The sequence below is a fragment of the Phocoena phocoena genome, chromosome 4 (genome assembly GCF_963924675.1).
Source record: "Phocoena phocoena chromosome 4, mPhoPho1.1, whole genome shotgun sequence".
Lineage (NCBI taxonomy): Eukaryota > Metazoa > Chordata > Mammalia > Artiodactyla > Phocoenidae > Phocoena > Phocoena phocoena.
Window position 1 is genome coordinate 35,397,081 of NC_089222.1, and position 24,078 is coordinate 35,421,158.

General features: G+C 43.8%; 1 protein-coding gene across 1 annotated transcript in view; it reads left to right on the forward strand.

Annotated features, from left to right (window-relative positions):
- Positions 1-24,078, forward strand: part of ARHGEF26 (Rho guanine nucleotide exchange factor 26) — a 151,875-nt gene that overhangs the window by 122,002 nt on the left and 5,795 nt on the right. Inside the window, exons 12-14 of the mRNA XM_065876262.1 lie at positions 7,666-7,875; positions 21,472-21,539; positions 22,810-22,914. Coding sequence (XP_065732334.1) covers positions 7,666-7,875; positions 21,472-21,539; positions 22,810-22,914 — 383 coding nt within the window. The remainder of the gene's footprint in view (positions 1-7,665; positions 7,876-21,471; positions 21,540-22,809; positions 22,915-24,078) is intronic.

Consider the following 24,078-nt stretch of genomic DNA (forward strand, 5'->3'; position numbering starts at 1 on the left):
TTTTTTTTTTTTGCGGTACGCGGGCCTCTCACTGTTGTGGCCTCTCCCGATGCGGAGCACAGGCTCCGGACGCGCAGGCTCAGCGGCCATGGCTCACGGGCCCAGCCGCTCCGCGGCATGTGGGATCTTCCCGGACCGGGGCACGAAGCCGTGTCCCCTGCATCGGCAGGCGGACTTTCAACCACTGCGCCACCAGGGAAGCCCGACGTTTGTCTTTTGACGAGCAGATTCAAGTAAAGATTTTTTTCAGCACGGGGAAACTGTGAATGTTTTAAACAAAGCCTATGGAAAAGGAGCTACCGACTAGGTGAAAAATAAATGTTACTTTTGATGATAGAGCCAGAAAATCATTGTGTTTTCTTTTGGATAATCCTTACTAGCATCTTTTCTTTTAAATTTAACTCTTTTACAAAAGGAAGAATTGGAAGTTCTCCTTCCAGTCTGTCAGATTTTGGCTCTGAAAGAAAGTTCAAGAGCAACGCAAGGTGGAAGGTGAGACAGCTCACAGATAAGGCTGACTTGAGCAGGAGGGTAGGAAAGCTGGTCTTTATAGTCTAACCCTTCTTCTCGTTTTCCCCATGTCCATCTTTGCTTTCATATTCCTGGTTCCATCTTGGTCATCTAGCCTATTTCTCATTCCTGGTCATCCTTATTAACGTAAGATGTTTGCTCATAAGGGGTAAGGTGGGAACCCTTCCGATGGTATTTGCATAAAACCAACCCCCTGGTCACAAGGCCCCACAGAAAGACCTGTTCCATCACTACCTCTTCTTCATGACTGTTATGTACCCAGGGCTTGGACCCAAGGAAGTACTCAGGTTTATGGAGTGAGATTGGGAGCCAGCTTTAAAAAATTTTTCAGATGTTTCTCCAGATGTCCCAATATTATTTGTTGACTAAACCGTCAGTATTCCACATATTTGAAATGTCATTTATATCATGTAGTAAATTCTCAGATGTATTTGGGGTCAATTTGTGAAGCCGCTGTTCTGTTTCACTAGTCCGTCTGTCAGCTAATACCTATCAGTCTCAGTCTTTGAATTACTGTAGCTTTAAAATATGTCTTTAATATATCATATGGCTAGTCCACTCTCATTTTCTTTCACAATATGACTGTTCTTACATGTTTATTTTTCTGGATGTTTTAGAATCAGCTTGACTATTCCCCGGCCTTGCTGCCCCCCAAAATCCTGAGATTTTTTTCAATGAGATGGTGGTAAAATTATATATTAATTTAGGAAGAATTGATACCTCTTTAATATCAAACTTTTCTATCCATTCAGGCCTTCTTCTAAAGTATTTGAAAGCTGTCTTCATATAGGAGAAACGTGTTAAGTTTAATCCTAAATATTTTGTGGGTTTTGTGTCTATTATAAATAAGATCACTTCTACCATTATATTTTCTGAGTGTTATTCATTCATATATGGAAAATACATTTATTTATTCATTTATCTGTTTATTTAGCTAGCTGCGCTGGGTCTTAGTTGCAGCCTGCGGGATCTTTTTGTTGTTGTTGTTGTGGCATACGGGATCTAGGATCTAGTTCCCCAACCAGGGATCAAACCCAGGCCCCCTGCATTGGGAGCGTAGAGTCTTAGCCACTGGACCACCAGGGAAGTCTCAGAAAAGCCTTTTTCTTTTTAACCCAGCCACTTTAGTGAATTCACTCTTACCTTATATTTTCAGTCAATGATGTTATATGCAAATAATCAGCTGTTTATAGGGCCAAAAAAATTCCATTGCCCAAGAGTCCCTTCACCTATACCCTCAGGCATCCACAGACACGTGGAGTGATGATAGTCTTCACGTCTATGCATTTATTATTAAATTTTTTTACCTCGAATTGCAAAATATTTCAAACGTACAGAAAATTATCGAACACTAACATGCCTATCATCCATGTTTAACAGATATAAATTTTTTGCTACATCACTGTCAGATCTCTTCTTTTTAAACAAAAACCCTGACATAATACTGCAGGTATACCTAAAGCCTCTTCATCATCATCCCTTCTTCCTCCCCCTCCTTCCCAGAGTAAGTCCTGAGTGGAGCTGGGTGTCTGTCACCTTGCACTCACTACTGAGTATGTACATATGCAGCTTTGGTATTCTAAAAATGTATGTATGTTGTATGCAGTTGTAAATACTGTCCTGATTTAAAAGTAATAAATATATGCCCAGTATGAAAAATTCCCACCTTTATAGAAATCTGTGGGAGAGAAAGTTCAAAGTGCTCCGTAATAATCACTCTAAGAAATCCACTGTTGGGACTTCCCTGGTGGCACAGTTAAGAATCTTCCCTGCCAGGGTTCCAGCCCTGGTCTGGGAATATCCCACATGCCGCGGAGCAACTAAGCCCGTGCACCACAACTACTGAGCCTGCACTCTCGAGCCCACTAGCCACAACTACTGAGCCTGCGAGCCCCAACTCCTGAGCCCACGTGCCACAACTACTGAGCCCACGCACCTAAAGCCCGTGCTCTGCAACAAGAGAAGCCACCACAATGAGAAGCCCGCGCACGGCAACAAAGAGTAGCCCCCGCTCGCTGCAACTGGAGACTAAGTCTGCGCACGGCAACGAAGACCCAGAGCAGCCAAAAATAAACAAATTAATTAACTAAAAAAAAAAAGAAATCCACTATTCACAAAAAGGTGTATCAGTTTTCAGCCCATGCTGTTAGGTAGCATGTAGTAGAGCCAGACACTATCCAGCCGCTTGACAAAAGAATGCCTTCCAAGGGAAGAATAATTGAGGTACTTATTTACCACCATATCCTGTTCTCTACTGATAGTTTTTATCTTGTTAAGAAAAGAAAGGAATCTCAACAAAGGTTACTAGGACTTTTAAGTGGGTTTCAACAGGGAGACCCATCATTGTTTATACCACAGAGCAACAGACTTGTATAGATTTGATCGCTGCGCCTGATAGGAGCCTCTGCTTGCACAAAGCTGCCGCTTGTTTCATGAGCAGCTGGTAAACTTGGAGCCCGTCTAAGACAATCAGAGGAAGTCTACATATAAACGTCTCTGTGCGAGGAAAGGTGGTTTTTCCATTTGCCTTTTTCTGAGCAGTTTAACTTCCTAATTGCTTGATCCAGATTGTTTCAGAGACTGTGTAAACCATATGTTTGTTAAATGGAAGAAACAAACATGGGGAAGTTTGATTAGCATCAACTTCCCTAGGAAAGGAGCATCTTCCCCAGCCCAGCTGAGCTCTCTTTGTACTTACTGGACACAGTAAGTGGGTCGGCAGAGGAGGAAGTGGGGTTGTAAATGGCTGCATCTGACTGTGGATTCGTTCCTCTCCTTTCTGCTTAAGCCCATATTTTAACAGTTATCCTTCTGTATTAGCATGAGAGAGACAGTAGGGGCTGGCTGACATGAGGAGAATGAATTTCACTCAGTATTTAGCAGAGTTAGAGAGGGGAAAATATTATTTTGAACCTTTATGAGATTAAGTGTGTGAATGTGTCTGTGTGTGAGAGAGCACAAACACGCTAGCAAGAGTGAGCTCCTTTTCAGTTTTTATTCCATTGGGTTTGAATAATAGCTGACAGGGATGAATCACCAACTTACTTTACTGTTAAATCAAGTTTTTTATATTAAATTCATTAAAGGAGTAGTGAAGAAGTTGTGGACATTATGTATCACATAATGAAGATGTTTGCAGGTCTAGATGAAATGATATTGGGTGACTGCTATTGAATCAGTTAAAAAAAAAAAGCAGACTTGTTTCCTGCATCCTATTTTGGATACAGAAGGCAAAACAGGGAAAGTTCTGTGTGCAGGCACATTCAGTGACCCAGATGTGCAGGTGTGTAGACACGGATACCTTGAGGTGAACTCACATAGCTATAAATAAAGTGGCTGCTCTTTGTCATCCCAACCGGACACCTGAGAGAACCACAGGTGTAAACTGGATCAAACGGTCACCCTAGGTCTTAATGGCATTGTAGTTGTCATGGCTTAAGAGAACAATTAAAAAAACATTCTATTAACTTGTCTACTTCTTCTGTCTCTAATTAACACACACACACACCCCCCGCCGAAGACAAAGATTCAACACATCGATGAAACAACAGTAGCTGGTATTGTTTGTACTTAGGCAAACACTGGGAGAAATATGAACTCTGAAAATTAAGAGGGAAAAAAAGACTTAACTAGTTTTTTCCTATTTGTTTACATTAGTTTCCTGTGAACTCTTCGTCTTGAATTCTACTGGGGACTACCTAGTAAGTAAGGCCACTTTATGCTGAAGACTTTTTGGAACTTGAGTCATCTTGAATGATGGCTTTATGGCATATAGATTTCTTTGCCTTTTATTTCTTTGGGAATACAAAGAATACCTTTGCACTGTCATTATTTAGGGCACTGCCTACATACCCCATGTGCGCAGCATTAAGGAGGTTGGATTTCTCTGTCCGAAGCAGAATTATTTTTAACTGGAAATGGGTGTCTTTAACTAAAAGGTCATCTTTTTAAACTTGTGAGTTGGACCGAAAGAGTAACTCAAAGGTGCAGAGAGAAGACAGTAACAGGCAAGTCCTTGTTCATCTTGTTTTTTTCTCTTGTTTTTGATGTTGTTGTTGAGGTTTTGCTTTTGTCTTTGTTACTTTTTGGTTTTATCCTGAGTCCTGGGTATTTCTACATCTGTGTCTGAGCTATCTAGACAATATTATAAGCTTTACTTGCTGTAGGGTCAGGCCACTCAAGATGGCTGTTCTCTTGTTCTCTGTACATCCCCTGCTGGAGCAGTGCCACCTACCTACACCTTACTCACAGGAACGTGCTTGCCCCCTGCCCCAGCTAGTGATTGTTCTAATCATCAGGCCAGAATGATTCCATCTGCTAGTTTATTAAAGAGAAACATCTACCCTCGTGATGGTCATTAACCTGAGGGGCTGTGAGTGATGTGCCCCAGCTGCTGGTCTCCCTGGTAACTGATAAGCCCACCTGGCGTCACTTCCCCCTATAAATGGAGCCTCCTTCTCCCCGGCCCCGGGCAATGAAGATTGCTGCCCTGTCCTGCCTGCTGTCTGCAGCACAGGGCGCAGATGTTTCGGATGTGTGAGATCCCCTCTCCAATAAACCACTGATGTCTCTGTCGCTGTTTCCGCGCTCTTTCTTCGGTCTCGAGGCTGGGCGGCTACGAGGCTTGTAGGCCTGCAGGGTGCAGCCTGACACCAGCTTTGCCAAAAATCGACTGCTTTGTTTCTGGTAAACACGGTCTTTTAAAAGTATAACTTTGTTTGTTTGTAAAGTGTATTACCCTGGTTCCTCCTTTTATAAAAATTATGTGACCTTTGATAAGAGAAATATTTTATATATTCTGAGTATGGTTGTGCTGGTCCGTTGGCAGTCTCAGGGGAGCTTTGGAGGTGACCTTGCCATGTGAACTTTCAGTCAATACAGATGATTACCCTAGCAACAAACAGACCTGATCAAAAGGCAGTGTTTTGCTTTTATAGATGATATAACTGTGTTTGCCAGTTTTGGAGGGGGAAGAATCAAACTAAATTTTAAAAATGTTTATAAAGTTTTTAAAGGAGAGTTACAGGGAGTGGTTGACAGGCAGATGCCCACCACCGAATGAAAAACTTTCTAAGAAATCTTGAACAAAATGGCCTGTTCTGAAATTCCTAGTATAGTTGGGCACAAGGATTTTTTTTTATCTCTTAGCTCTCCTGAGTTCATACATTTACATTTATTATTAGGTAAGGTTATTATACAATATGGTTCCTAGAATACATTAAAATGTATTGCATGGTCATCCATTTACTCAGCAGTTATTATTGAGCTCTGCCCTGTTCAATTGAGAGTACACATAGAGAATAGGGGGGAGGTGTATCTGAGCAGAGTTGGGATTTGCCAAGGAAATGAGTGTGTCTGCAAGGAGTGATTGTAAGTAGGTATCGAGAAATTCAAGTTGGATAAGTGAATAAGCATGAATGAGAGGACATGAAGGGTTTCAGGGTGGAGGGAAAGGTGGTGGAGTGAGTGGGTTGTAGGAATGGTGGGTTAAAATTGTTGAGGTTGAGGATTAGAAGAGGTGAGCCAAAGAGCTTGGCGGGGCTGGTTAGACAGAGGTGTTTGACGTTGGGATTGCAGAGAGGTTGCAGTTGGTGGTAGTGACAAGGTTGATTGTTGAAGGGGAAGTCAAGGAACTGAGAGGCTGGGGTAATGGAAGGATTGCCACATGGAAATTCAAGGAAGTAGTGTTGGAGAGTGACAGTAAGCCAGTAACTAAACGCATGCGTGAGGATGAGGCATGATCCAGGGGCCTGGAGATGACTGTGAGGATGAGATAGAGACTGATGGCATGAGCATCAAAGCTGGGGAGCTTCTGGGAGGACAAAGCGATCATTGTCTAGGAGTAATGAGACTCAGGCAGGCAGAGAGCCTTCAGAGGAGGCTGTGCTCTCTAGAACAGCCAAGTTTCTGTTAAGGCAACAAGGTGAAGGGAGAGTTCAGAGAAGAGGCTGAGGATTTAGAAGATTTTGTTGGATTCCCTAAATGAGGTGCATTTCCGGAGGATGCAGTGGAATGCTTCAGCCGAGGGGCTTAGGGAGGTGAGGCCCCATTAGACATCTTCACAGCACTGTGCAGGTGACAGTACATTCAGGGGAATGAAGTATACCAGGCAGTCTTGGGCATAAAAGCAGGGATAAAGGGCGTGGCGGGATCAGTCCTGGTGGTTTCTGAACAGGTGGTGAGGCCGTGCATGTTAGAGAGAAGGATGGGTTGGGCGTCTTGCCAGAAGCAAGCAGACCTCTGGGGCTGTTCTTCCCTCCTGTGCCTGGTGGTCTGGAGGCTGCGAGTGCAGCTTCGCTACCCAGAGTGTGAGCAGGTTTGGGACGACCTCTATCCTGCGGATGGGGGTAAGGCTGGGGAAGTATAGCTGTTCAAGCCTTACCATGATGCACGCATGTCTCACTTGTTGCAAGGAAATGCCAGGAAAATGTAAAATAAAACCTAGAGGGTTTAATAATTTTTAAAAAAATTTTTATTGGAGTATAGTTGATTTACAATGTTGTGTTAGTACAGCAAAGGGCATCAGTTATACATGTACATACATCCACTCTTTTTTTAGATTCTTTTCTCATATAAGCCATTACAAAAAACTGAATAGAGTCCCCTGTGCTATACAGTAGGTGCTAATACTTGTTTTTAATATTGCTTTTATATGTAAGATAAAATTTAGTATACTACAGAAAAATAGTAATTAGCAGGTTTAATTTTGGAGGGTTATATTGACTTCATACTCAGTAGATTAATTCAGAGTCCAATTCCTATTTTAAAATAAATCATTCTCAGGCTTCCCTGGTGGCGCAGTGGTTGAGAGTCCGCCTGCCGATGCAGGGGACGCGGGTTCGTGCCTCGGTCTGGGAAGATCCCACGTGCCGCGGAGCGGCTGGGCCCGTTAACCATGGCCGCTGAGCCTGCGCGTCCAGAGCCTGTGCTCCGCAACGGGAGAGGCCACAGCAGTGAGAGGCCCGCGTACTGCAAAAATAATAATAATAAAATAAAATAAAAAATAAAATAAATCATTCTCTCCCTGTCCTCCTTCCCTCCCCTGCCACCTTCCCCCAAAATGTGATTTGAAAACGGATAATGTCACAGTCTCATCCACTGAATTACTGTGTTCTTTTTCCCTCTTCCTTACAGTGAAGAAAGTTACAATGTCAATGATTATTCCTTAAGAGATCAGCTACTGGTGGAGTCTTGTGACAGCGAAGAGCTTAATTCTTCTCCAGGGAAGAACAGTTCCACAGTGCTTTATTCAAGACAGAACTCTGCTAGTCACCTCTTCACGCTGACAGTCCTTAGTAACCATGTGAACGAGAAAGTGGAGATGCTGCTGGGAGCTGAGACTCAGTAAGTATGTGCGAGGAGAGGGTTTCAGAATATCTGCTGTCGGTCTTCCCTACCTAATTACCCTTGGTCCACAGACTCCCTAAAAACAGTAAACTCTACCTACTATTTATTCTTTTTTATTGATTACCTGTTATGCACCGAGCATAGGTCTGGGTGCTTTATACAGATGCTTGTCTTCTCACTGTCATCTTCTCCGTGTCCTGAGAGATGGATATTATTATTTTCATCCCCATGACTCCTGATGGACGTGTTGTGCTTTAGGTGGTGTGCTTTTATATTTACAGTGTGTTTTATAAATCATTTTATTTTAATCATTGATAAAATTATGACCCGGGAGCCCTAGGAATATGACCTAACTGGCAGTGTGATCCTAGGCCCTGAGTTTTCTTAGGTACTGAAATAGAAGTCATTTTGTATCACCTACCTTCGACCAGGCAGCAGAAAGACCAGCGATTTCTGTCAAAAGAGATAGATACTCAGTTTGGGGAAATATGTTTGTTGCAGGAAGGGGAACCCCTTCCAGGGCCTGAGAAAATGGGCTCTTGTCTAACACTTGGAAATGAATTGTGTGAGGAGACATACGTACTGACAAAGCAAAAGACTATTGGGAAGGGGTGCCTGGGCGGAGAACAGCAGGGTGAGGGAACCCAGGAGGACTGCTCTGCCATGTGGCTCTCGGTCTCAGGTTTTATGGTAATAGGGTTAGTTGTGGGGTTGTCTCTGACCAATCATCTTGCTTGTGCCCATATTTGATCTGACTCAGGGTCCTCCCTGGTGGTTCTCGCATCTCTCAGCCGAGATGGATCTAGCATGACCGTTTCTGGGAGGTTGGCGCACATTACGGGCTGGCGTCTCCTCCCTGCTTTCGGCCCCTCCCGAATTCTCCTGGTTAGTTTTCCACGGCAGCACCGTGTCCTTATCGGGACCTCCTGTTGTGAGACGACTCATGCAAGTGGTTAGCATCGTGCCTAGCCAAGGTGGGCAGCTTCGATCAACGGTTCCCTCACATGTTGATCCCTCTTTGCCCTCCAGAGTTTATGCAGAGGCAGAAGCCATCCTGTCTGTGCCTGCAGTTTCACCAGCAGTTAGTAGGCAGTCCATCCTCACACAGGATGAAGGGAAGGGGGCTTAATTGTCAAGTCCCCCCGTGCTGCTACTGAACCAGACTTGGGTCTGCTTGCCCGTGCACAGTAAAGCCCATCTACTGACACCGGGTTGTGGTGAAGGAAAGTGCAGTGTTTATTGTAAAGGCACCAATACGAGGAGGATGGGTGACTCACACTCTAAAAACCCCAAAATCCCCGAAGGCAAGGCCACGTGAGGGAGGGGGTTGCAGGGTATGTGATCAGCTCGTGCACAGTTCTCTGATTGGTTGGTGTTGAGGTGAGAGGGTGGTTGACATGATGAATCCTTAGGTGCCAGTCGGTCTGGGGGCTCATGATCATTCATGAAGTAGTTAAGTTCTTCCATTGGGTGGTGGTTTTAGCATCTGTAAAACAACTCAGGAAATGTGCATCAGATACTGTTACCTAGGTACTTCAGAGAGAGCACAAACAGAGGGTTTTGGCGGGGTCGGGGTGATGTCTACCTCGGGAAGGCCCTGTAGGGTCCTGTTTGGTTACATTGCGATTTTGTCCATTTAGAGATAGCTGACCAATTTGTTTGGAAACCGGAAACCTCCTCTTAGAACAATCATCATAGGCAGGTATTATGTTGGGTCAGAGGGTGGAACAGTGGAGGGAAAGGAGAAGTTCCCTAATTCTTGGTCCTCTGGGGTTCCTGCACCGTCTCCCACTTGGCTCCTACATGGTGTGATTAAAATGGATCAGTAGCTCTTGAATAACAACCCTAAGACTGTAACAGAATCTTAGCGAAAGCCAACCCAAAGAGATAATCTCCACTTTTTAAGAGTATTTTAACAGGGTCCCTGGATTGTTAGAGAGATGTAAGAAAAGAAAAAGAAGGAAAAAAGCCATCCACATAAAAACGATAAATGCTCATTTCATGTTTTTGGCACTAGAAGTAACTTTTCCAAAGGTGAAGAAAACCAAGAAGGGCAGGGTGATAGAAAGCTATTTGAGATTTAAAAACAGCCGAAAGAGAGTATTACAAATGAGCTCAAGAGCTAACAGAGGGAATGAATAAGAAAAGGAGCGGCATCCTCTGTGTTTGTTTATAAAACAAAGAAATGCCTCTTCCTAAGGTCCCAGAATTCTTCCAGGAAACTGATGGAAAGTCCTGCTGCATTCCAAGGATGCTCCTCTATGTTTTCCCCTCTGGGGAGGGCACCTCCAGTGGGTGCAGTGCTTGCTGGTCTGTGCAGATGACCAGCAGGGGACACACCCAAGACCAGGGCTGAGGAAGGCATTTCTTTGACTCTAAAAATGATTAAACCCCTTGGCTTGTGAAGACAGACCTAGACCTCTTCTGTTTGGGGAAGCCTCTCTTAAAAGAGAGAATTTAGTATGTCTGACCTTTGGATCTTAAAGGACTTTGAGGATGAAAGAGTCTTAAACACTTTGGAGATTACTGCTTATTATAAAGAATTCTCAGAAATGAAGATTTTATTTTGTCTTTTTTAGTCAGGGAGAAAGTGTTGTTGGTTTCGCTTTACGTTTTCCTTTTCTCTGTGTTTATAAGGATTGTTTGCTCTTTATCAGCAGAGCTTTTTCCTGACTGTCTCCTTCATAATTTATGTAATCTCTACTGCTGATTTCTGAGATTATTCCAAGAGAGTAGGCCGTAAACCCGGCATGTCCAGTTTTTACACCAAGGCTAGATCCTTTCCTGGGACGTTCTGTAGCCTTTGTTCCACCCTCTTGCCTTTTGATCTTGCCATAGACTGAATGGATGTTCATTTCCTCAGTGAGAAATGTTCTCAGAATATCTAGTTATGTCACCCGTAAACCCGTGGGTATGACTCATATTTGTAGTTCTTTAATTAATAGCAAGAGAACATTCCAGAAGGGGCAGAGGGGCGGCTGTCTCCTTGGGTACGGAAGGAGTGACTCCCTCACTCCCCCCACCCCAACTCAATTACAGTTAAAGTAAAGAACTGGACAAATACTTTTAAACCTACAAGGCATAAAGTATCATTAGTGCTAAAAGAAAATATATGACAGCCAGGATGCACTTTCCTTAAAAGAGAACACAACAAAACCAAAAAAACCCAATCAGCTTTTAAAACTCTAGTGAGTCGTTAACATGCTGTATTTGGAAATGTGCAGGCCAGCTCTGGGTTACCTGGTCTTGAGTAATCAGAGTTCCGGCCTATGTAGAATGTTTTCTTTGCTTCTAAGATTTGCCAGATGTATAGGTGAGTATGTTTTTTAACTTTTCTCTCTTTGATGTTATACATGGTTAAAATGGTCCATTAGCAATCTAGTTGAGAAGGTTTTCACCACCACCCAGGCCTTGAGTAATTGCAGAATTTCAGACCAGTCGATTACTGGCTATTTATTCTGTGGTTTGAAAAAGAATAGGGTTTGTACCTAAATATTTACCTTCTTTGAGAAACTGTTCCTAGTAGAGGAACCTGGGGCTATACGGAATGTGAAATCGGCCGAAGGAAGGATGCAGCTGTTTGGCACAAGGACGGTTCAACTATTATAAGGCAGTGAAGTTGTGGAGGAACAGATCAATAGCTTTGATTACATAAAGAATGCAGAAAAGCTCACCAAAAGGAAATGGGGCAAACGCTTAGTGAGCATCTGGGATGTACCAAGCACAGGACCAGCTAGAGAGCATGAAGGGAGCCTTGGGTGTTTCTAGAGAAGGATGGTGCTTCCGAGCTGAAGCAGTTAAGTAAGATGACTGTACATCTTGGTTTCTTTGGGATCAGTGTTATTATGTCTGTTGTTCTGGCAAAATTAAGAATAGCACCCTCTTTGACTTTCCAAAGTGTCTTTAGACGATAAAATATGTTGTGACCCTAATTATAGGTCTGTAGTCCAACTCCCTCAGTTTTCTCCCAGATGTAAGATGAGACTCAAAAAGGTGAAGTGATTTGCCTAAAGCCACACAGGAGGTGAGTTACTGCCAAAATGGGACTAGACCCTGACCTTCCTGAATCTGAAATTCTTTCTAATAACAAATTTTAAGCTTCTTACTGAGAAGCTGCCATCTCGGAGACGATTCCACCCCCATCTTGCTGTTCAACTTGGCCTTGTTCTGGCTCTGGAAGGGAAACTCCAGGAAGCTAGTTGCTATTAAATGTGAAAAACTACTAAAATGTGACTTTTTAAGTTCATAGACTTAAAATGAAAAAGTTTGTGGTAAATGTAAGGCATCATATGGTTTGAAATATTTTATAATAAAATGCTGACTAGATGTTGCGTCCCTCAAACTATCTTCCATTTAAAACTTCCTTTTTTGTTCCTTTGCCTATGTTTTTCCTACTTCCTGGAATGCCCTTCTCAGAACTCCTCGAATTACCAAATATCTTACTTCTCAGGGCTCACGCCAAGTGCCAAGTCTTTCCTCTACAAGGAGGCCCCTCAGTGATCTTGTCCCCGAGAATTCCAAGTGCTTGGTGCGTGTGCCCCTCTTGTTAGTTCATTTTTCTCCTCCTGTTTCCTGTCTTGCCCACCCTCTGCCGTACAACTCCGGGCCCCCAACCCACCCCTGAGTCTCTCCTTCCCTTTACGGCTGCACGTCTCAAGAGAGCAGCTTTCATTTCTCCCTACTTACTCAGTGAATTTTTATTGTTCACCAGCATCCTTTCAGGTGCTATTCTAAGTGCTGGGACGTAGCAGTGCACAGTGCAGAGACCAGATCCCTGCCCTCTGGGGGCTTCTGTTCCACTGAAGAACCTGTGCCTGTGTGCCTCCTGCCCTCAAGGAGGTGGCTTTGGTGGCACTGAACTTTTGCCAGGCTGCCTGGGCAGATGGCCTACAGTGAACTGGGATGGTGGGAAAGCATTTCTTCATCCAATTTTAAAAATAAATAAGTGCAGTGGAAACAGTAAAGCTAGGAATGTATTCCGGAGTGTGAAGTGCTGGGATGGGGATCTGTCCTCTAAATTAGATGGCAGAGGAAGACTTCTCCAGGTGACATTTGGGACTGAGCCCTGAGTGCCTGGAAGGAATCCATCCATGGGAAAATGCAGGGCCAGAACGGTCCAGGCAGAGGGCACAGCAAGTGCCAAACTCCTAGGGAAACAAGTTCGAGGCCATCAAACTTGGCTTGAACATAGTGAAATTGGCTAGATCAGAATAAGCCAGGGAGAGAGTGGGTGGTTGAGAGGCTGGTGGAGCCCAGAGCATTTTATTTACTGATTTATTTAAATTTATTTATTTATTTGGCTGCGTTGGGTCTTCGTTTCTGTGTGAGGGCTTTCTCTAGTTGTGGTGAGCGGGGACTACTCTTAATCCCGGTGCGCAGGTCTCTCACTATCGCGGCCTCTCCTGCTGCGGAGCACGGGCTCCAGACGCGCAGGCTTAGCAGGTGTGGCTCATGGGCCTAGTTGCTCTGCGGCATGTGGGATCTTCCCGGACCGGGGCACGAACCCGTGTCCCTTGCATCGGCAGGCGGACTCTCAACCACTGCGCCACCAGGGAAGCCCCACCCCAGATATTTTGAGAAGCACTGGTTTAGAGCCTCGTAGGCTGGAATGGGGAGTTCCATGGAAGACTGGTGTGGACACAGGAGTTTCAATGGGGAGAGCAGTTAGGGTCCTGTTGCATTAGTCCAGGGGAGTCTTTTAATGATTTTTAAAAAACTTATTTATTTTTGGCTGCATTGGGTCTTCGTTGCGGTGCGTGGGCTTCTCGTTGCGGTGGCTTCTCTTGTTGCAGAGCATGGGGCTCTAGAGCGCAGGCTCAGTAGCTGTGGTGCATGGGCTCAGTAGCTGTGGTGCATGGGCTCAGTAGTTGTGGCGCACAGGCTTAGTTGCTCCGTGGCATGTGGGATCTTCCTGGACCAGGGCTTGAACCCGTGTCCCTTCCATTGGCAGGTGGATTCTCAACCACCGCGCCACCAGGGAAGTCCCAGTCCAGGGGAGTCTTGATGTTGGGATGGACTGTGGTCTGTGCGAGGAGATGGAAACCTAACACTGTGGAGGTGGAGACAACAGGACCAACTGAAGGACAGGATGAGTTGGGGTAGCTGTCAGTGAAAGAGAGGAATCGATGATGCTTTGGGTTTTTGGCTTGAGCAGCTGACGCCCTATATTGAGTTACTCCTTGACCATCTTCAGTATGGCGTCTTCCTCTGCCACCTAGTTGAGGGCGCTCCATCAGAAGATGAGCAGTGGCTTCCTAGGAACCACACCCAGCAGTCCAGTCTTCCGCTTTACCTCTAATATCATTTAATTTTGTTAGCTGCCCAGCTCTCTGACGCTAACCCCTTTTTTGAGATGTTCTCAAGCTGTTATCTGTGTGCTCTTAGTTTTTCTCCCACATGGAACCTTTCCTCTTCACTTCCCCTTCAGAAATGCAGCCTGTCTGGAACCAGTCATCATCAGTACGCTCTGCTTTCCCTGACACACACATTTCTGTAAATGGTACCCTTGACACCATTTCAAGTTACCCAGTCTGGAGACTTGGTGTCATTTCTGATGCTTCTAGATCTGAACAGATCCATCCTGGACTGGTTCTTCCTGTATGAAACGCTGTTGCATCTTCCCACATGTTTCCATCCCACTACCTCCTTCCCAGGGCAACCCATACATGCTTTATCTTTTGAACCACCTTCAAAGTCTCCTAACCATTCTTCTCTCCAGTCAGTTCTTCAGTTTTATTACTAATCCCCACACTCAGCTTCAGTTTTGTCCTTTTCTCACTTTGTATGTAGCAGGTTCCCAATAAATATTTTTTTGGAATTGCCCTACAATTAATAAAATTTACTTTTCTATATCCAAGGCAAGGTAGCAGCATGTAGAGAAATACTGCTCCTCTATGTCTCTATTCACTGGGGTTTTTGTTTGTTTTGTGCTGCTAGAGCAAGTTTTATCTAAATTCCACTTGTTTTTCAACATTTGCTGTCAAGGATGTAGTTAAACTTTTTTTTTTTAGCATGTACCTCTAAGCCATACTGTGTTATATCTGTATGCTTGTTAAAGATCTTAAGTCATTGCATTATTAATGAGACAGTGTTTGGTGGAAAATACAGAAGCTCACCCTTGGTAAAAGGACAAAGGAGGAATGTTTTACTAATGTCATTTTTCCCTCTGGGCCTTGCAAGAGGAATGTTCAAGGCCGAGAGCCCCCTTTGTCTGCCTTCATTAAAATGAAGCCCAGACAGCTGCAGCTGGCACAGAGCAACGCTGTGGCAAGTGGCGTCCTTGGCTTCCTGCGTCCATAATGGAATTTGGATGGCATTTGGGTCCAGCCTGTGCAGAGATCAGACACAAGGACACGTTCAGTAATGAACGAAAACTTTCTTCACCCGTTCTATTTAGCTATGAGATATAATCACCTTAAGCTGTAAGCAGAGGCCCTTCTCAAAGTTTCTGTCTCACAAATTGAACCAGACGCCTAATAGTCCTGTCAGCCATTCTGACAACCCATTCCTGGGCCCTCCTGATAAAGGGGCATTGTTTGCGGGCAGTCTTTTGCTCTCTTCCTGCTTCTGTTAATGATTTAATTAACAGGAAGTAAATAGGATGGGATAAAATTGTAAATAGTACGTCTGACATACTCTTCATCTTTGAAGAAAAATCCACATAGAGATCACAATTTGTATGGAAAAAAAATGTATTTATTACAGATTGTAGTACTTTTTTCTTCGTTGAATCTGGAATCTGTGTCCAATAATCTTTTACATTTGTACAGTGCCCGTCAAGGTACTTAAATCTTTGGTGATTCCTCATCACTGACCGCCAGTAAAACAGGAGAGCAGGTGGGTCTTTTTTCCAAGGAAACAGGTAGTTGATCCACTTAAGGTTAACTTCAGGATTCTGGACCAGACTAGGTCTCATGAGCTGTTTGACATGATAAACAGGAAACAGTTGATTTAACTATATAACATGTCATGGAATCTAAATTTCTAGAACTCTTAGTGGGCTAGGGGAACTACTTTGCTTTGGTTAGATTTTTTTTTTTTTTTTTTGCGGTACGCGGGCCTCTCACTGTTGTGGCCTCTCCTGTTGCGGAGCACAGGCTCCGGACGCGCAGGCTCAGCAGCCATGGCTCACGGGCCCAGCCGCTCCGCGGCATGTGGGATCTTCCCGGACCGGGGCACGAACCTGCGTCCCCTGCATCAGCAGGCGGACTCTCAACCACTGCGCCACCAAGGAAGCCCAGATTTTTTAAATTAGTAAGTTGAGCTGGTGTCCAGTTTTATAAGGCTTTGTTGCACAGCATTCATGAGGACGATGTTTGCCCTGTGGGTTTTCTTTAATGGATCAGCTTATTGAACTCATCTCGTTGAATTGAATGTGAGAGAATGAACAAAAACAGCCATCTCCATGATCCTACTCCTTAGGAAGACTTTTTTCCCAAAGGCCATGGGTACAGGAGTTTCACAAGGAACCATAGGTAAGTTTGTAGGCTGTGAAACGGAGCACAAAAGGTATACATCTGGTCAAATGCCATTTTTAAAGGGACGAAAGAAAGGTTAAACAGCAGCTGAGGTCTCTTCACTTCTATTGAAAATCCAGGGAGATCCCCCTCCAGTGGTGAAGCCCTTTGTGGGCGTTTGTTCCATTCTGTCTCATTCACGGTCCTAACCTGTTTCAAACCCTGCTTTCTACTTTCTTAGTGTGGATCTGTGTTTTCTAGCAGATGCCTGGTATTCGATGCGAAGTCCAGCTTGGCTGTATCTTCAACCTTTGTGTAATTAAGTTTAAACCTATGGTGCTTAATTAATCGTATGGGGGACAGGACAAGATACTGTGACAGCTGACTCCTGTGTGGGGAGCTTCAGGATGGTTTTATAAGGAACATCATTTCATGCCGTGCATAAAGGACTGCGCTTCCAGATATTTATGTTGAAAGGGCCTCTTCTCAACTCTCAGACGGGTTTTATTTAGAGGGCGCCATCCCAGCACACTGCACAATGTGCTGGATTCTGTGTGCATTTGTCTTTTGCTTCGTCTGCTCCTTCATTGAAGGAAGGCTGTGAAGTGCAAGAGGCTCCATTTTACTCACTTGGCAGCCCCAGCCTGGCACAGGACTCCTGCAAAAGCAGGGACTTGGTGAATGTTGTTTGAAGGAAGGAGGGGTCAGGAGCGCCTTAGAAGTTGATCTGCCCCGGGTCCCCGTTAGCGGCATTGCTGACTGTGGCACTTTGGGCAAAGAGAAATCTCAGTAAGCTGGGTGTGGCGTGGATTGTGAATTCGTGTTGAATGCCTTACCTCGTCCCTGGAGAAAATAGCTGTCTGTGTGTGAGCCTTGGACTCGATATCTAAATTTAATAATGGGTATGTCTAGGCCCGGGGTTTTCTTGTTCTTAGAGTTCCATTTTATGTGGAGTGAGTCTCCTCCTTTAGAGATGCAGTGCTTTCTGCCTCATGATAGGAGGGAGCTCCTTGTCATGGCTCTCGGAAGCCCTGGGTAATGTCGTGTGGTTCTGATGGCATCTCAGAGGGGGTGGGACTGATTCAATTGAAGCCATTTCAAGAAGCGGCTCCTTTCAGTGAGGCAATAAGGACTGTCTTGCTCTGTCCTCTGGAGCCCCTGTGAGGGGCTGCCTTGTCGAAGGGATGCCATTAGCATCCAGGCAGCATGCTACAGGAATGAAAGATTTCACCTGGACTTCTAGAAACTGGCTGCAGGGTGAGGCTGCCGCTAAAACCGGCCACTCAGATGCCAGAGACGGTCCATGGCTGGGAGATCTGACTTGAAGGACTGCAGACAGCAGTTAGGGCCACGTGAAAATGTCACGGTAAGCCAAAGATGAATCTGACATGTCTGGGTATGGCATGTGGAGACGCAAATGTATCGTTTTAGGTTACTCCTGGCGAACAGCTCTTCCATCCTTAAGATATTGTTTAGCTTTCAATTGCCTTTGTACTTTGGAAATTCTAGTTGAGCCTGAATTTTAAAAATCTTACCCAACAAAGAGATATCAAAGATTTAAGTGTTTGCTTGGGATTATCTGAAAGGAGGTTGTGCTTTACTTGTTCCTTATAAAACCACCCTGAAGTCTTTTTGTCTTGTATTAGAGACAAAGTTTTTAAAAGCAAGACAGTGTCGTCAATTTTTACATAAACTGTGCATATTACTACTTGACTCAGCAGCTCGACCAGGGCCCAGCCTCAGTTTCTTCTTTTAAGTCAGTCTGTCTTTCAGCAGACTGCAGTTTCCACCCTTCCTGCGGTCCCTCGTTATCTTGTAAGCACCTACTAGGGGGCACCACCTCTTTGATCCCCGGCTGCCTGGCGTATATTCTGACTCTACCACTTAGCAGTTTTACTGTGAGCAGGTACTTAACAGTTCAGACTTCAGCTTCGTCCTCTGAAAAAAATTGGGAATAATAACGGTAATACTTGCAAGACGGTTGTAAAGATTAGACTAGATGGTACTCGCCAAATATAAAAAAGCACAGTACCTGGCGTATATGTGCTCCCTTATGCTATTTAGAACAAGATCCAGTTACTGTCCTTGGGGAGTTTATGGCCCAGTCAGAGAAACAGACAAGTCCATAAAAGATCGGGGGTCAATGAGTAGTAGTGATTTTTATATATATATATATATATATATATATATATATATATATATATATATATATATATATATATATATATATATATAGTGTATACTATATATATAGTAGTGAGGTCAGGGTTTACAGAGCTCCTGTTATGTGCAGGCAGTTACGGAGATAAGATGCCTGGCTTCAGGAGGCCTACAGCTGCCAGGCAGTGTGACAGAGCTGTGCAGAGGGGGCGTGAGAACAGGATTCTCAAGAATGGGATGGGGACAGAAGTGTGGGCTCACACAGCAGAGGCGGCCACCTGGAGGAGGTGAGGCTTGTGTTTTCAATATTGAGTTAGATGTGTTGAACAAAAGAAGCCAGACACCAAAGTAGACATTATAGGATGCCGTTTTCATAAAGTTCAAGATTGGCAAAACTTGTCTATGTGACAGAAATCAGAACAGCAGTTACCTTTGCAGGAGGTTACTGATTGGAAGGGGACAAAAAAGGAACCTCCTGGCATGTCTGTGTCTTGATCTGTGGGCATGTGTACGTGGTTGTACTTAAGTAAACACAGATCTGTATACACTTAAGATTAGTGCAGTGTTTTATGTGTGTGTTCTTCAATAAAGCAATCAAATAGGGATGATGAGTGGGCACAGCTCGGTAAAAACAGGGGGAAGGAAGGTCGTACTTGAGAGTGAGAAGAACAAATAGGAAAGGTGTGGAATAGCATGTTGAGTTCCAGACTGTAAGAAGTCTGCTCTCTCTGGATGGAAGGATAGATACACGTCACAGAGTGAAGATAGAGTGATGGTGAGAAGCGTCTTTTAGGTGCAGGCCGTTGTGGGAGAAAAAAAAAATTTTTTTTCTCCAAGTTTTTTTGTTTAAAGTACCAGGCATAAAGGCATCCATTTTTTTTTTTTTTTACTTTTTAAAAAATTTAAGTATAGTTGATTTTACAACGTAGTGCCAATCTCTGCTGTATAACAGAGTGACTCAGTTTTATACGTTTACATTCTTTTATTAACATTCTTTTCCATTATGGTTTATCCCAGGAGATTGGATATAGTTCCCTGTGCTATACAGTAGGACCTGTTGTTTGTCCATTCCAAATATAATAGTTTGCATCTACCACCCCCAAATTCCCAATCCATCTCTCCCTTTCCCCCCTCCCCCCGACCACCACAAGTCTGATCTCTATATCTGTGAGTCTGTTTGTTTTAGAGATAGGTTCATTTGTGCCATATTTTAGATTCCACATATAAGTGATATCATATGGTATTTGTCTTTCTCTTTCTGACTTACTTCACTTAGTATGATAATCTCTGGGTCCATCCATGTTGCTGCAAATAGCATTATTTCATTCTTTTTTATGGCTGAGTAATATTCCATTGTATATATGTACCATATCCTCTTTATCTATTCATCTGTCGATGGACATTTAGGTTGCTTTCGTGTCTTGGCTATTGTAAATAGTGCTGCAATGAATATTGGGGTGCATGTATCTTTTTGAATTTGAGTTTTGTCCGGGTATATGCTCAGGAGTGGGATTGCTGGATCATATGTTAGTTCTATTTTTAGTTTTCTGAGAAACCTCCATACTGTTCTCCATAGTGGCTGTACTAAGTTATATTCCCACCAACAGTGTAGGAGGGTTCCCTTTTCTCCACACCCTCTCCAGCATTTATTTGTAGACTTTTTAATGATGGCCATTCTGACCGGTGTGAGGTGATACCTCATTGTAGTTTTGATTTGCATTTCTCTAATGATTAGTGATGTTGAGCGTCTTTTCTTTGTGCCTGTTGGCCATCTGTATGTCTTCTTTGGAGAAATGTCTATTTAGATCTTCTGCCCATTTTTTGATTGGGTTGTTTCTTTTTTGATATTGAGTTGCATGAGCTGTTCGTATATTTTGGAGATTAAGCCCTTGTCAGTTGCATCATTTGCAAATATTTTCTCCCATTCCATAGGTTGTCTTTTTTTTTTCTGGTTTCCTTTGCTGTGCAAAAGCTTATAAGTTTGATTAGGTCCCATTTCTTTTTTAAAATTTTTATTTTTTACTTCTATAAGGCATCCCTTCTTAAGAAGGTAGAGTGGCATAGTAGAAACTGACCTTTCATTTGGGTCGCTTACCTCTGAACTTCTGTGCAGTCTTCTCATCCCTTAAACAGGCTTTTGGGAAGCTTACAGGAAATAATGGATATCAAGTGCTGTATCTGCCATGTAAATGCTTCTTAAAAGATTTTCAAGTGTGTATGTGTGTGTGGTTTATTTAATCACAGTGCTAATACTTGACTTTCCAAATCAAAAACCTGGTTACTATATTATGGAGTAATGCTTGCTCATCTGAAACTTCTGTTTCATGTAATTGTAGCTGAATATTGTTTAAAAGCTTTTGGTTGTTTTTTATCTTAAAAATTTTTTTTTCCTGTAATCACTAAATTATTTTAAGCGTTTGAGAACAAAGAATTTCTATTTCACTAAGGCTCATACTTGGCAACATTTGTATGAGGAAAAGAACAACTTTAATGTCAGGTTTCTCATTTATGTGGAAATGGGTTGTGAGTGTGGGGGAAGGAAAAGAGGGGAGGGAGTGGCAAGAGACTGATTTTCTAGGATTTTTTAAAATGAAATTTACTTTTTTGAAATGTTAAACATCAGATTGTGAGTGTATGAAATATCTTTTTGTGATTATAATGTATTAGTGTAATCAGATATTTGTTAAATGTTAAACTGTTATATGAGAAATTCCACTTAATAACAAGCTAAATTCATTCAGAATCTTTTGACAATGACTCATTTGAGGCCTATTTGAGATTTCCCAGATGATCATTTTTATTTTAGTAATTGTTTTTCATTTTAAAATAACTCTTTCCCTAGCTTTGAAGGCCAGCCACTTACCTCTCTAGAGCATGTCTGCCCTGTTTTCAGGGAATGCCTTTGCATTCTAGAACATACTTCATTCTGTGCCTAAGCACCACTGAATCTCTCAACGGATCTGCCCTCTGTGTTTAGGAGCGAGCGAGCCCGCTGGATAACTGCCCTGGGACACAGCAGCGGGAAGCAGCCTCCGGACCGAACCTGTAAGTACCTGGAGAGCCATCTGCTCTGGAACGTGGAGGGCTCTGCCCCCTGCTGGTCGCTGGGTTATTAGTGGTTAACCTCCACAGTACCTGCTTTGTAAGTTTTCTCCAAGATTTCCTTCCTGCCGCCCCACCTCAGCTCTGGATGCTCCCTGTTTTGGAAGTCAAGGGGACTGAATTCGAAGTGCAGTTCTTTGCTGTGTAAACATGGCAGATCACTGCATAGCCTTCCTGAGCCTCTTAAATCATCTGCAAGTTAGGTGCATTATTACATACAACACGGCGTTATGATAGTGAGGATTAAGTTAAATTTACATTGAAAGCCCTGCTTATACTATAAAGCTCTTAAATTTCTAGCTGTTATGGGCAATAGTAGCATGTTTAAACCTTCTCCATACTGACTGTGAATCTAAGCTGACATGGATTTTTAACCTTAAGGTAAATTACTTTACGCTTCCTTTTGACTTTTAAATTAAATCTTATTTTTCTAGGGAACTCGGTACTGGTACAGTAAAGATTAGTGTCATGTGCTGAGCATCTTGCTATGCTGCTCTGCGTGATTCCAGCCGGAAGGTCAAATTCAAATTAGGGCAGCAAAAGTGGATTCCTGGAGCACTCAAAAATCATAGTTTTAAGCTTAGAGTCAGAGCTGAAGTGACTGGTTTGAAAGTTCTCTGGAATCAAGTTTCATATTAAAAAAAACCGAGTAAAAACTCAGGCCAGCCAGTAGGAAGTCACTGAAGTAAAAATTGATTTGTTATGATCGAGAATTTGGGGGAAACTAAAATGTTTTCTAACCAATTTTTGCTTGGACCTCCTTTTATTTCTAAACTCTGGCAGCTTTTAGGTGCTGTTGGGTGGGCTGGGGGAGCACCCTGGATGAGAGCCAGGAGAACTGGATAGATTTTGGATTTTATCCTCATGGCCTTGGCACATACCTAATCTATCTTGACTCAGTTTCCCCAATGCACAGTGACTGTTTTCTGCTCTATTGTGTGATGTATCTAATGACTCCTTATCAAGGCTATTTTTGAGGGGATTCATGTATCGTAAAAGGCCTCTCTCAATTCTGAGCTTCTAAAATCCTAAAGCTCTTAGCCAAGTCAGAGAATTCCTGGGAAAGATTTTCTGCTTTTTAGGAGTCTACCTTGTTTCTATCTGTGCTGGCTCTGATTGCACAGAAAGACTAAGTGAATGCAGAATATTGATTTGTACCTGTTTTGTTTTTCCACTGCTACCGGAAGTTCATTATGTCCCCTTTTGCCCTTAGCACTGACCCAAGTGGAAATCATTAGATCATTTACTGCCAAGCAACCAGATGAACTCTCCCTGCAGGTGGCGGACGTGGTCCTCATTTATCAGTGTGTCAGCGATGGTGAGTGGGAGTGTTCTGATGGGGGCGCTGGTGGTCCAGTGTTCAGGGTCTCATTTTGTCATCACTGCTTATATTCCCTATCCCTTTGGTTTCCTCATATGCGCCTGCCTCTCCTTTATCTACACTTTATTGCTTCTAAATGTTTTTTTAATAGGATCCGGTCACATGGTTGTTCACTTAGAAAATAAAAGTCAGTTGGGAGACAAGATGGCAGAGTAGAAGGACTCGTAAGCTCACCTCTTCTCACGAGCATACCAAAACCACAGCTAATTGCTGAACAACCGTTGATTTAAAAAAAAAAAAGGACTGGAACCTACCGAAAAAGATTTTCTGTATCCAAAGGCATGAAGAAGAAACCTAATGAGATAGTAGGAGAGGTGAGCTCGTGATATAATCAAATCCCATACCCCGCCCCCCACAAGTGGGCGACCCACAAACTGGAGAACAATCATATCACAGGAGTTTTCCCACAGAAGTAAGAGTTCTGAGCCCCACGTCAGGCTCCCCAGCCTGGGGGTCTGGCATATAGGAGGAGCAGCCCCCAGAGCATTTGGCTTTGAAAGCCAGTGGGGCTTGAGTGCAGGAGCTCCACAGGAATGGGGGAAACAGAAACTTTACTCTTGGAGGGCTCACACAAGGTCTCGTGTGCACCAGGACCCAGGGCAAAAGCAGGTCTGTCCCAGGCTCCTATGAAGTCACTACCTGTGGGTCTTGGAGGGGCTCCTTAGAAGTGGGGGTTAGCTTTGGCTTACTGTGGGGACGTGGCAGACATACTGGGCTACATTCAACCACGTGAACAATCCTGGTGGATGACATATTGGCTCATTAGTACCAAGACCTAGCTCCACCCAACAGCCTGTCCGTTCCAGTAGTGGGACACCTCAGGCCAAACGACCAACAGGGTAGGAACACAGCCCCACCCATCAGCAGACAGGCCGCCTAAAGACTTCTTGAACCCACAGGGACCTCTAGACCCACCCCATGACACGGCCCTGCCTCCAGAGGGCCAAGATCCAGCCCACTTCACCAGGGGCAGACACCAGAAGCAAGAAAGCTACGATCCAGCAGCCTGCAGAACCGAGTACACAAATGCAGATCAGAACCTACCCTGAGACCAGTTGGTCCCTGGCCCTTGGGTGATGAGAGGGGAGTGTACTGCTGAAA